Source organism: Suncus etruscus, chromosome 5, assembly GCF_024139225.1.
Source record: "Suncus etruscus isolate mSunEtr1 chromosome 5, mSunEtr1.pri.cur, whole genome shotgun sequence".
Taxonomy (NCBI): Eukaryota; Metazoa; Chordata; class Mammalia; order Eulipotyphla; family Soricidae; genus Suncus; species Suncus etruscus.
The window spans coordinates 96688466-96702993 of NC_064852.1; the positions used below are offsets into that span (position 1 = coordinate 96688466).

A 14528-nucleotide genomic window follows, 5' to 3' on the forward strand; every position below is an offset into this window, starting at 1 on the left:
CTGAGCGCAGAGCCATGAGTAACCCCTGAGCGATGCCAGGCACCAAAAAAAAAAAAAAAAAACCTTTATTATTTATATTATTCAATTTAACTTATAAATTTGTATAATTAAAATATCAATGTTTTTATTGATTTTGGGGGGGGGGTCACACCCGGCGGTGCTCAGGGGTTACTCCTGGCTGTCTGCTCAGAAATAGCTCCTGGCAGGCACGGGGGACCATATGGGACACCGGGATTCGAACCAACCACCTTTGGTCCTGGATTGGCTGCTTGCAAGGCAAACACCGCTGTGCTATCTCGCCGGGCCCTTTTATTGATTTTTATAACGAATCACTTTAGTTACCCAAAACTAAAGGTTTGTTTCAACTTCCTTTTTTGCTTCGAGATTTTATCTTTATTTTTAAATTTGGTTTTGTGGCCACATCCACAGGTGCTCAGGGTTTACTCCTTCCACAGGTGCTCAGGGTTTACTCCTTCCAGGTTCTGTGCTCAGGAATCACAGTAGCTGATGCTCAGAAAAACCATAAGCATTGTCAGGTGTATAGGCTACATTCAAATCAAGCACCTTGCTAGCAGTACCATCTCTCTACCAGGGGCCTCAAACTCAATTTACCTGGGGGCCGCAGGAGGCAAAGTCGGGGTGATCCTTAAGTGCAAAGTCAGTAGTAAGCCTTGAACATTGGGGGCGTGACCCAAACAACTAAAACAAAACAAAACAAAACAAAACAAAAAAAAAGATTCCTCTAGGGCAGGGCCACAAAATGTTGTACAGAGGGCCACAAACGGCCCTTGGGCTGCGAATTTGAGACCCCTGCGTCTAGTCCCATTTTAACATTTTTTACAAAAGCTTAAAACCAATTCATCTATTCCAACTTCCTGACTTACAACTGACTTACAATTAGGTCAAATCCAAATATTATAAACCTAATTTCCCTAATATCACACAACTAATACAATGCAGTAATGCATTTAATGTATTTAAAAGACTCAGAATTTTATGACTCTAGTGCTCAGTGATTCATCTCAGTGTTCCAGTATTTACTGTACATGATAACCATGTGAACAGAGCATAGTTAAAAAGCAGATTCTGCGAACTGATCCCCAAAAATCTTCATGGAAGCAAATTAAGAGTTAAGCAAATTAAGACATAAGAGCCTGTATTTTTAATGAGAGCAGTGAGTTTGACAGAGCTAAACCTCACATTACACTTTATTTAATACTACCTGCACTAAAATGCCATTTTATGTCAAAATTCATCTAGATTTTGGGTACAAAACGGTCTGTGCAGTGGCCAGAACAATACAGTGGGCAGGGCACTTGCCTTGCATGAAGCCTACCCGGGTTGGACCTCTGGTATCCTATATAGTCCTCTGAGCCCAGCAGGCATGATTCTTGCACACAGAGCAGGAGTAACCCAAGCATCACCAGATGTGGCCCAAAAAATAACCCCCCCCCAAAAAAGATATGCACAGTGCATTTTCTTTAATAGACATTATTCCAATCAAAGATTCTAAACTGATCTGGCTAACATTGTTAACTCCCAAAAAATTTCAAAATGAGGTTTATATTTTGCTTAACTGTTACATGATACTTATCATGCTTCAAGTAGGCATTGGCTCTCATTTTTAAGCAATTAAAGACATATGATTCAAACATATAATTACTATTTTTTAAAATTATATTAGTAAAAACATAAAAATATGGGGCCAGAGCAGGGGAAAAGATGTTTGCCTTGCAAGTAGCCAACCCATATTTGATCCCTGGTCCCCCAAGCCTGACAAGAGAAATTTCTGAGTGCAGAGATAGAAGTAACCTCTGAGCACCAATGGGAGTGGCCCCCCCAAAAAAAAAATTCACTAATTATGAGGGCCAGAAGGGGTCTTAGGTGCTGTTATGAAAGGTCAAAACTAAACATCCAAAACAGAGTCAACAATAAGATCATGAGACCCAAACTTTAGCAACCACAATAAAATGGCGCCTGTTATGTTGGCTGGCTGTGTGGAGCACGGGGGTATGGGATGGAATCTAGGAACATTGGTGTAGGGAGATTAACACTGGTGGCAGGATTTATCCTGAAACATTGTATGTCTAAAACCCAACTATGAATACTTTGTAAATCACAATGGTTTAAATTTTTTTAAAAATTTCTAAAGAAAAGGGCAGAAAGATAGCTCAAGTGGAAGTCACATGCCATGTACTTGCAAGGCAAACATCTTCAAATTCAATCCCACATTGCAAGCCCTACCCTCAGCACTGTAGGACTTAAACCCTCAGGTCCTCACTAGCAAAATTAATAAGGAATAATGCTTCACCCTTCATCCCATCTCTACATTTTTGGGAGTAATCCCTTAAAAAAAGATCTGTCAAGTCTTTACCTACTTCTGACTCTAATCAAGTATATAAAGACTCAATCTGCCATGTACATGGATTAGTTTCCCACAACATTAAGTTGTCAAATTTAATTATTTTCCTGGAGAAAATTTTAAGCTAAAAGAAGGATGTATATGCAAAGTTCTGAAGAGGTGGTATAGTGATTGCTAGCTAATGTTTTGGAAGGATTTATACATTAACTTCTTGCCTCTTTTGTCTGTTTTACATCAATAAAGCTCCCACTGATTTTAGATTTGTGCTATTCGGTGTGAAAGCAGAGGAAAACTGCTTATTAGCAGGAAAACTTTCGGAAAATCAGGTACTTATTAAGACAAAGTTTTACATGTATCTACACAGATGAAACATATACAAAATATATTATTGTCAAAGTACATAGATTGTAATTTTAACTATTTCAAGTTAAAATTTGCACATTGAGTTCTATTTGGAAATCAAATGTAGACAGCAAATACAGTAAAAATTTAAATTTACATACCAATATAATTTATGTTTACTAATATAAATTTCATTTATAAAAATGAATTTATATGTAAATTTCATTTTCTGTTTTAAAATCACTGTGAAGCACTAACATTATAGTAAACCAGAGATTGTTTTTAGTAAGTTGATCCAATACCACTATTTTCCATTAAACACATACATTTATAAGGAAGTTAGGCTGGGGAAGTAGCAGAGCTGAATTTAAAAAAGCAAAGCATTTTGAGTATATCAAGTCTACTTAAAAAATTATATATTTTAATTATTTACATAAACTTACCTTTGGGTGTATACATGCCTTGTTGCATTGAACCTCCAGGTTCAAAAACTGGAGCCTTAAAATCAGCTACAGCTGATAATACTGATTCAAAGCTGTAACTGCCTGGAATAATGCCACTTTTTGGATTTGGGTTTTCTGGAATATGATGCATATGTCAAGAAAAAACTTTTGGTAATCAAAAGCCAGTTCTATAATTTTACCATAGCACTCCAGCTTGGGGTTTTGTTCAAATAGTGATTGATTATACAAAGTTGACCACAGGAGGGCTATATAAACAGTTCAATAATAACTTTAGTATTTCTTCAATATTTTAAATCTAGAAGCCTACTAACAATTGGGAGGTTCCCAAGTACATTTCCTGCAAAATCAAATTTCAGAAAATAGGGCCGGAGAGATAGCATGGAGGTAAGGCGTTTGCTTCTCATGCAAAAGGTCATCGGTTCGAATCCCGGCGTCCCATATGGTCCCCCGTGCTCGCCAGGAGCGACTTCTGAGCATGGAGCCAGGAGTAACTCCTGAGCACTGCCGGGTGAGACCCAAAAACCAAAAAAAAAAAAAAAATTTCAGAAAATAAAGAGGAAACATTTTTAAAATAATGCCCATTTTTAATGTGTAAACTTATACCTCATTTAAAAAGTCAAAGGGGCCAGAGAGATAGTAAAGCAGATACAGCATCTGCCTTGCATGTCTTTCGATCTCCAGCATCCCACAAGTACCATCAGAAATAATTCCTGAGAGCAGAGCCAGGAATAATCCCTGAGCACTGCTGGATGTGCCCCTTCCCCCGAAAAAAAAAATGCCACAGAACCCTTCCATTCCCTTTCCCATCAGAATCAAACACTGATCTTGGTGTTCATAAAAGGAGAAACAGTAATACTGAAGCTGGCATCAAGGGGACTCAGTCTGCCATATAGTACATAGGTTAGTTTTACACAATGTTAAATTGTCAAATTTAATTATTTTCCTGGAGAAAATTTTAAGCTTAAAAGAAGGATGTATATGCAAAGTTCTGAAGAGGTGGCATAGTGATTGCTAGCTAATGTTTTGGTGGGATTTTTGTATTAATTTCTTGCCTCTTTTGTCTGTTTTCAAAGGCCTACATCAATAAAGCTCCCACTGATTGTAGATTTGTGCTATTAGGTGTCAAAACAAAGAAAAAGTGAAAAATATAACAGGATATATCTATAATTAGTACCTTTTGGGGCTACAGCTCTTGTCAGGGGATAAACAAAATGAGTTCCTGCACTTTTAGGGGACTGCTAATACTGGCATATGACTTCAAAATGTAATTAAAATAATTAAAATAAAGCACTAAAAGTCAAAGGGGGGGGGCAGTGCAGTGACGCAAGCAGTAGAGGTGCTTGCCTTGCACACACTAACCTAGGATGGTTCAATCCCCTGGAATCCCATATGGTTCCCCAAGCCAGGAGCGATTTCTGAGCACATAGCCAGGAGTAGCCCCTGAGCATCCCTGGGTGTGGCCCCCAAAAATAATAATAAAAACAAGAAAAGTAAAAAAAAAAAAATCTGCTAAGAATTAGGCAAGATTTTATGAACAATTGATTTTACAAAAACATATATATTCTCAAGAAAAAGGAAGAAAAGGGCTATGAACCTCTTCCCACCCCATTGCCCCTGCTCTGTGCCATCTCCCTGGGTCTCCTGAGCCGAGGAAGCCACCACAACCAGGCTTTAGAACACCAAATTATACATACTCATTACAATTCTTCCCCTCCAATCCCAACAACTGTAGGGGTTGTTAGGTTTTGATATCTTTTTTTTGTTTGTTTGTTTTGGTTTTTGGGCCACACCCGGCAGTGCTCAGGGGTCACTCCTGGCTGTCTGCTCAGAAATAGCTCCTGGCAGGCACGGGGGACCATATGGGACACCGGGATTCGAACCAACCACCTTAGGTCTTGGATCGGCTGCTTGCAAGGCAAACACCGCTGTGCTATCTCTCCGGGCCCAGGTTTTGATATATTGCCTCAAATATAAAGCAGACCTAGTTGCTGTAAGAGAATATAACTTCACTAATACTGCTGTAAGTCAGATTCTGAGGTGCCTATTGATATCCAGCCTCAGGTCTGACCATGAGTCTAAACCAAGATCTAATAAGGGCTTCTGAGAGGCAAAAATTAGAATAATGAAACACTTAGAATTCTTTTTCTTACTATCTTAAAATTTCAAAAATAATTTATTTAAAAGTTGATGTAGTAACTTTAATCATAAAAATTACTATTTTCTTTCCCCCAACTAATAGAAAATAAAACCTTTAAAAGGATATAAGGTCCAGCAATGAACTATGTGTCCTGTCATTCATACAGAGCTGAGCTACCATCTCTGCCCTGAGAATCTCATCATCAGACATTCCTGTAACAATGAAAACAGAATTATAAATAAGTGTACATGTAAAAGTTATAAAGAAACAACTTAGGACTGGTTTTGCTAGGCTTTTTATTAACCAAAATATGAGATGTTTCAAATATTAAAGAGAAAACAAAACTATGCCAAGTAAAATTGCAATTTAACTACCTTGCTATCTGCCATCTTGTTAAGTAGGGTATTTTAAAGGATATTCAGAAAGGAGTACCAATTATAAAACATTATCACGAGGTTTAAATAATGCTTAAGTATATTCATATGTTCCTTTGCTCTACAGGTCAGTTACTGATTTTTAGTCAGATATATAAATAAAGTCCTACAAATATAAATGAGACTCAAAAAGTACATTTGCATCATTAAATTGACTTACCTGTAACAGGTACAACAGGGACAGAGGAGGAGAACAATTAATGCCCAAGTATAAGTACTAATGATTTTTACCTAAATGTAAACGAAGACTCAAAAGAATCACAAGAAATGTAAGAGCGCCTTCTAACATGGATCTCTCATGCTCAGCGTCAAGTACTGTGTTTTGATGTTGTGAAGCCATTGTCAACAAATCCACTACCTTAAATCTATAAAAAGAAATATTTCAGACAAATTGCTTTAAGTTAAAACAAATTAATGTAAATTCCATATACTTCCTAATAGCTTTAATAAATGTATTCATACCTTTCAAAGACAGATGAAATAAAATAGTCTGGGTCAAGTCTAGAAGCACAAACCTTTAAAAGACAAAAATCCTTTATTTTTCAATATTCAGTTTTACTTCTTGTATTAATGATATTTTTATTTTCTGTATGTTATAATGTCTGATTGTCTTGGGAGGCCTTATAGACCTAATACACCCCTTCTCTCTTGAGCCCTTCTCTCTCCATTTTCTTTCTTTTCTAGAGTTTATTTAACTCCTAAAGAGAAGAAACACTTTAGAGCACATCTTTCACATGCAAATCAAAGATCAGTTTAAATCAGGGGTCTCAAACATTTGCGGCCCTCCATACAACATCCTGCCCTAGAGGAATCTTTTTTTTTTTTTTTTGGTTTTGTTTTAGTTGTTTGGGTCACACCCCACAGTGTTCAAGGCTTACTACTGACTTTGCACTCAAGGATCACCCAGACTTTGCCTCCTGTAGCCCCCAGGTAAACTGAGTTTAAATCTTACTCACAAAGCCAATATTATCCAATCTCCAAATCCTACCCTACTCAGAGGTAGATAGTGGATAGAAAAAATACCCTGTCCCTAAACCCTTTAGAATTATGTAAAGTATCCAACCCTAAAATGTACCCCTGTCCTACCATGCCTTTCCCATAGAAACCAGTTAAGGATCTTGCAAAACCTTTCCTCTCACTCTTGCTTCTGCCCCAACCAAAAGGAAATACATCTCCTGTGGCTGTGCAGTTTGTCTGAAAATCTCTGACACATTTGAAAATCGAAAAATTAGGGGGCCGAAGAGATGCCATGGAGGTAGAGCATTTGCCTTTCATGCAGAAGGACAGTGGTCCCCTGTGCCTGCCAGGGGCGATTTCTAAACATAGAGCCAGGAGTAACCCCTAGGCGCTGCCATTAAGATCCTCTAAGAACAACTGTAATACATCTAATGTACATCTGGGGCTGGAGAGATGATACAGCAGATAAAGCATTTGCCCTACAAACAGCTAACCTGGGTTCAATTCCCAGCATCCCATATTGTTCACCAATCACTTCCAGGATTAATTTCCTGAACACAAACACAGGAGTAAAACCTGAACACAGCTGGGCATGACACAAAATAAAAATAAAAAAATTAATAAAAATAGTAAACTAAAACATCTGCACTATCAAGATGGCACTCACCTGTAATAGGTAAATGTCAGGGTCAATCATGGAATTACAGAAATGAGACTGGACATAGGTCATAGCTTGTCCCTTGATTTGCAGACCATTTCTCACCCACATATTGCTGTGGATTTCAGCAAGACTTGCCTGGTAAAATCAAAATTAAACAAATCAAGACAAAGAATTGAAGACATTAGACAAAGACATTTAGATATGTTTGTAAAACTATACTATACTGAAATATCATTCTAAAATATTTTACAACTTGGAGCCAGAACAATATTATAGCAGGTAGGGCACTTGCTCTATGTGTGGCCAACCAGGCTTCAATCCCCAAAACCTCATAAGGTCCTCCAAGCCCACTAGGAGTGATTCCTGAGCACAGAGTCAGGAATAACCCTTGAGTACCACTGGATAAGAACCATACACACACACACACACACACATTAACCATAATATAGACATTCTAGCCAATGTTAGCTTAAAATATTCAATGTAGAACCAGAAAACTTAAAGAGGGGAACAGAAGCTTTGCATACAGAAGAACCAGCCTTTGATCCCCAGCACCAGATGGTCTTCCAACACTACTGCAGGTGGCCCCAAAACAAAAATGGTCCATGCAAATACACATTCTTAAATTTTAATCAGTGACAACTATATTGGCGCTTTCCTCCTCAAATAAAAAAAAGCATTTACAGTGTTTTAAAAACATAGGAATAAGCAAAAAGCAAAGCAACTAGTCAATGAATATAATTAGGAAACTAAATATCAAGTATGTACATACTCCAAAGAACTTAAGTATGTAACAGTGCTAGCAGCCACAAGGCTAAAATAAGTTGGACCAATAGTAAAATTCCTCTTAAGTAACAGAATTCTGGATAAATCATAACTAAATGTAAATCTCACAAAAGCCACCCAAAAATAACCTACTGGTAGCATTGATATAAGTACTTAATCTAAAATAAATGTTTTGAAACATTTTGGGCCCAAAGCAATAACATGGGTAGGACATTTGCCTTACATGACCAGTCTGGATTTGCTCCCTAGTACCCATCAGATCACTGGAGCTGTCAGAAGTGATTCCCAAACACAGAACCAGGAATAAGCCCTTAGTGCTGCTGGGTATGGTCCAAAAACCAAAATAAGTAAAGAAATAAATAAAACATTTTAATTAGAATAAGAGAGAGAAAGGTATATAAATAAAAAAAATTTTTTTGGTTTTGGTTTTTGGGTCACACCTGGCGGCGCTCAGGAGTTACTCCTGGCTTTGTGCTCAGAAATCTCTCCTGGCAGGCAGGGGATGCCAGGATTCGAACTACCGTCTGTCCCGGATCAGCTGCTTGCAAGGCAAACGCCCTACAGCTGTGCTATCTCTGGCCCCATCTAAATAAAACTTCAAAAAAAAAAAAAAAGGTTTCAATCAAAGATATCAATTGAAAACATTTTTCCCTCCCCCAATTAAAACCATTTTAAAACTTAAATACATACTTGAATTTGGAGTGGGTGAATCATTAGTTTCATTAACATTTCCTGATCTGGTAAAACAGAATCCAAATCTAGTTCTTGACATTTCACAGCCTAAAAATTATGATGAAAATGGTTACTACTTCAATACTTACTTTCTATTGCTAAAATGAAAGAAACAATTATTTAATGACTGTCTTACCTTACTCAAAAACATAGCATAGTAACGATGTAGTGGCAAATGAAAAGTAACTTGGTTAGGTGCTGGCTAAAAGAAACAAACAAAATTACAAGTCAAAGAATGTTTAGAGAGTACAAAGGCTTTAAAATTCTAAAATCATACTTTCACCTAGACTTTATTCCCATACTTTTTAATCAAAACTTCCATTTTTAAAAGATAAAGAATTTTTTAAATAACTATATACACTTAAATACCAAAATACAAGTTCCTTGAAGGTAGAAATTATGTCATACTCAACTAAATCCAGATGAAGAAGGATAAATACAAGATGATACCACTTATATGTGATATTTAGAATAACTGCATTAAAGAATGCAATGATTTAAATGGGGGGTTGTCTAGAACACTCTCAGCCCCAGAGTATAGTGAGGAGAAAGAAAGAAATTGAGTGGAAGAGGAGAAAGACAGGTGTAAGAAAACGGGGATAGGGCCAAAGGGACTCACGTACATTAGTGGTGTTAAGGATGGACAGAACGAAATATCCAAACCCAAACCACAGAGTCAACAATAATGAGATCATGAGACCCAAGCTTTAACAACCAAACTTTGAAAAGTGCCTGCTATGATAGTAGGCTGAGATGGGAGAGAGGTATGGGATGGACTCTTGGCAGCACTGGTAAAGGGAGGTTGACACTGGTGATGGGATTGGTGTTGAAACATTCTATGTCTAAAACTCAACAATGAATAACTTTATAGATTACAAAGATTTAAATAAAAAAATAATTATTTTGAAAATATACCATGTTAAGGATTTTAGTCCCTAAATCCTAGTAGGAATTCTATGGACTAGAACTATTAATGTTCCCATTTTATAAATTAAGAAATTCAATCTTTTTTTTTTGTTTGTTTTTTTGTTTTTTTGGGCCACACCCGGCAGTGCTCAGGGGTTTCTCCTGGCTGTCTGCTCAGAAATAGCTCCTGGCAGGCACGGGGGACCATATGGGACACCAGGATTCGAACCAACCACCTTTGGTCCTGGATCGACTGCTTGCAAGGCAAACGCCGCTGTGCTATCTCTCTGGGCCCAAGAAATTCAATCTTAAGCAAACCTAAGTTAGCAAATAAATTAAGGAGCTAGTCTGGACTACACTGTTATAGTTAGCAAAAAACTGACTATTGCCCTAAACTAAGTTTTGAGTGAAAATCATAGCGAGGTTCCTTACAAACTGGTTTAGCTGCTCCCCAAATCAGAACCAAACACACTATCTCCACAGGAACACAGTACAGTATATTAAAGGACCACTGGTACCTTGTCAATTCTATAAAATTCTATTTCAAATATAAAAATCCATGAGCCAACCTATAACTATAGGGCAAAACTCTAACAAGATGATAAGAGGCGGTGGCTCAGCCACATAGCACAAGCTTGCATATATTGTGTAAGGTTCTGAGTTTGAGTTCCAGCACTACAAAAACAAACAAGAAAAATAGAATAATGCATTGATATTGTTATTAATAGCTAAATTAATAGTTAAATAATTCTGTGACATCTCTTAATCTTTAGCATATGATAATTTCACATCCTTCTGCAGTTCTGAATTCCAAAGTTCTTCTTAATGTAACCTAAGAGATGAATGCTTAGTAAATTCTTTTTTTTCACGCCTATATCAGTGGTCTTTCAATTCTATTCTCAACATAACTGCTCTTCTGCTCTTTTCAGATTCATAGCTTTAGCCAGATTCATAGCTTCCACCTAACCCAGATGACACCCATATCTCAGCAGAAATCTCACTCTTAAACTCCAAACATTACATTCAACTGTCTACTTAACATCAACAAATACTAAACCTGTGGGGGCTAAAAGTACAAAGTTTGTAAAATAAAATCAGCATCTTAGCTTTGACACTCAATTTTCTTCACAATGTTCCCAGCTCCAAATTCCCAGTCATTGAAATCTGAAATGCAAATTTGGTCCTTCTTATAAGCCTCCTATCCATTTGATAAAGCAGCAACTTTTTTTATGATTTTCTAAGTATTTCTAAACTCATCTTCCTTCTCTCTTTCTACACTACCTCTAAATTTACCTTCAATCCAGTGTTCAAATGTCAACAGTAACACCTGCTCTTCCCCTCTCTGAGACCTTCTGTAGAACTAACTACCTAGTTCATAAACATCTCCCTAGTCTAAGAACATCCCTCTACTCTCAACTTCCCAAACACATACACACAGATACTGTAGCTTGGCAGTTATGTTTTTTGTTTTGTTTTGGTTTGGTTTGGTTTGGTTTTGGTTTTTCGGGCCACACCCATTTGATGCTCAGGAGTTACTCAGAAATTGCCCCTGGCTTGGGGGGACCATATGGGATGCCAGGGGATCGAACCGTGGCCCTTCCTTGGCTAGCCAAGGCAGATACCTTACCTCTAGGGCCACCTCGCTGGCCCGGCAGTTATGTTTTAACAAGCCCAATTTAGGCAATCAAGTTCCTTCTTGAAAACTTGAACTGGGATTCAAACATGTTCACTGAGATTCATGGAGTAAGCCTAAAATTTTAACATGAAGCAACTGAAGAAAAAAAAAAGTGCCAATCTACATAGAAGAAAAACTGAGACAGATAAGGCAAAGCAAATACAAGAGACAGGAGGTTTTTGGTCTTGCTTTTTTCTACTTTCCCACAGAGATCCTCAGGTCCAATTTTCCTAAATCCAGTTTTCTGATACCGGACGTAATCCTCATATGCACAATAAATAGCCTTTCCCTTTTTGGTTCAAATGCTTTTTTCTTGCATACAAAATAACTGTCTTCATTTAAATCTCAGTTTGTTGCCAGGAGCTTATTTTACTAAAAGATTTAATCTTTTACTTCCTCTTTTCACAATCTTTTAATGGTTCCTGACATTTATTTTCCTAATAATCTTACATATCTTGCTACATAATACACCATAGTAAAGTGATTTTGTACTTTTCAATCCTTTTACCACAAATGCCACACCACTTTTCACATTGAAGTAGAGTATCTTTATTACTGCAGAAATGACATTTCTAACAGAAAGTTTCTCCTAAGAGTCTCAGGCAAACTGCCATGTTATGTTCCACCCAACTCAAACCCTATATCCTCTTCACAGAAGTAGTTACAGCTTTATAGAAAGTCAAATTAATTGTTTGCTTGTCTTCCATTTCCTTAAATTAGAACTCTTTTATTACTGCATTGCTAGTACAAAATTATGAACAATTAATAAATATTTCCTGGATGAATGCATGTTCTATTTTCCTCTTATCAGGGGATTCTAGTCAAACTACCCTGCATATATATTCTTAATTGGTGGCCTACAGTATATTATATACTTGAGAATTCTTTTTTTTTTAATTGATCTGTGGCCTATAAAATAATTGTATGAGGAAATGTAATTCAGTAAAATGTGTAGATAACCCTTGACTCTAGCTCCTAGAGAGGGAAAGGACAGAGAAGAGAAGAAATCAAGGAGGGAAGAGAATGTGAAAGGGAAGGAATAAAAGAACAAATGTTCGGACTTTAGTTACTGTACTTTCCGGCATATAAGACAACCGGGTGTATAAGACAACTCCCTAATTTTACAGTTAAAACATGGGTTTAGGACTATATTTGCTGTATAAGACAGAATGTTCCTATGCTGCAACTGTATCTTCCACAGTGAGCCAATCACAACAAGCAAAGGTCCAAAGGTTAAACTGTAATAGATGTCCTCTCTGACTCTGGCCAATCTGAGCAGGCTTTTGACAGTGTAGATTCAGGTACCGAACACTGTATAATTTGCATGCATGAAAAGCCTGCTTGGGTTGGCTGAGTTAGAGAGGCAGTTCGAGCAGCCTGGCAGTGATTGGTGCAGAATCGAGTTGGAAAATTCGTTTTGTGGCAATATTCAGACAATTTTCGTTTAGCAGCATATTGAAATATTTTTGGGATATACTCGGCGTATAAGATGACCCCCGATTTTCGGTTGCCTTTTTTTTGTTTCAAAAGTCGTCTTATATGCCGGAAAATACGGTATATTGGGGATGTGGAAGAATGGCATAGCTATACATCCATCGAAAGTACAGACTCGATAACACTTAAACTATGAAATATAAGCTGAAAACAAAGAACTATAATATGCCTGCCAAAGTGGCAGGCAGGGGTATACTTGAGAATTCTTAAATAATTACCCTTCCAGGGAATCTTATTCCGATCCTTGTTCTATTTGAGTTGGCTTACATTTAGAAAATCATATTGGAGTGAGGGGGCTACACCCAGTTGTGTTCCTGGCTTACTCCTGACTCTGTAATCAGGGATCATTCCTGTGGTACACTTATTTAGGGGCCCATAAAAGGTGGTAGAAACCAAACCAGGTTGGCCATATGCAAGGCAAGCACCTTACTTGCTGTACTATTACTCTCACTCTAGCAAAGAAAACAATATTTTTAATCTCTAATGTATTACTAAAATAACTTCTGAAATTTATTCACAGAAATGGAATATTTACTATACATACAATATATCTTAGTCAACCCTCACTGAAAATATTATGATCCAGGGGCCGAAGAGATAGCATGGAGGTAAGGCGTTTGCCTTTCATGCAGGAGGTCATCGGTTTGAATCCTGACGTCCCATATGGTCCGTCCCCGTCCCCGTCCCCGTCCCCCCCGCCTGCCAGGAGCAATTTCTGAGCCTGAGCCAGGAATAACCCCTGAGCACTGCCAGGTGTGACCCAAAAACCACAAAAAAGAAAGAAAGAAAACATTATGATCCAAAATAAACATTACTAGATTACAGATGGACTGACAATACTAACTTTCTTTAAAATCTGTTCAAAACCATGTAACTACTTGTCATAAATTACACTAAGGCCTTCCTAGCTACAGGCTCTATGTACTTGAAAGAGCCAGTACAACAGAAATAACAGAAAGAACTTGAGATAAGGATTCTGAGCTTTAAACTATCAGTTATTTGCTATATAACTACATGCAAACATTATTATCTCTATTTCTTTTTTGGGGGGGATTTATTTTTGGGTCACACCTGGCAGCGCTCAGGGGTTACTCCTGGCTCTATGCTCAGAAATTGCTCCTGGCAGGCTCGGGGATTAAATGGGATGCTGGGGTTTGAACCACCATCCTTCTACATGCATAGCAAACGCCTTATGTCCATGCTATCTCTCCGGCCCCTATTATCTCTATTTCTAATACGGAACTATAAAAAGTGAGGTATAAAGTATCTTGCCATGGCATGCATAAACTTTTAGGGAAGCTCAGCCCACCAGATGTATCCCCAGATTTTCCTGGTGGGGAGAACTGAAATAACCCCCATGGGTTCCTCAAAAGGCCTGTTGTGGATGCCTTTTTCCCCCTGTGTGGATAGTTGAGGAATTTCCAAAGGGACAAATCTATGCTTGGTATTACATTTTCTGTCATTATTTGGCTATCTCTCCTTTGTAAAATCTCAGGCAAAATTATGGTCTCTATCAAATAATTTGGCTCATAAATTCTAGCACCAATGATTACTAAGAGAACCACTTTTCTGAATAAC

General features: G+C 37.6%; 1 protein-coding gene and 1 non-coding gene across 2 annotated transcripts in view; one reads left to right on the top strand and one right to left on the bottom strand.

The window, feature by feature from the left end:
* The window catches only part of UBR3 (ubiquitin protein ligase E3 component n-recognin 3), a 175430-nt gene that overhangs the window by 93079 nt on the left and 67823 nt on the right, over positions 1–14528 (bottom strand). Inside the window, exons 12-18 of the mRNA XM_049773377.1 lie at positions 9012–9077; positions 8834–8923; positions 7364–7492; positions 6202–6254; positions 5971–6104; positions 5430–5517; positions 3148–3287 (exon numbers count right to left, since the gene is read on the bottom strand). Of these exons, the coding sequence (XP_049629334.1) occupies positions 3148–3287; positions 5430–5517; positions 5971–6104; positions 6202–6254; positions 7364–7492; positions 8834–8923; positions 9012–9077 (700 nt within the window). The remainder of the gene's footprint in view (positions 1–3147; positions 3288–5429; positions 5518–5970; positions 6105–6201; positions 6255–7363; positions 7493–8833; positions 8924–9011; positions 9078–14528) is intronic.
* On the top strand, positions 3954–4085 carry LOC126010005 (small nucleolar RNA SNORA61). The gene has a single exon (XR_007496149.1). It is a non-coding gene; the product is annotated as a small nucleolar RNA SNORA61 (small nucleolar RNA).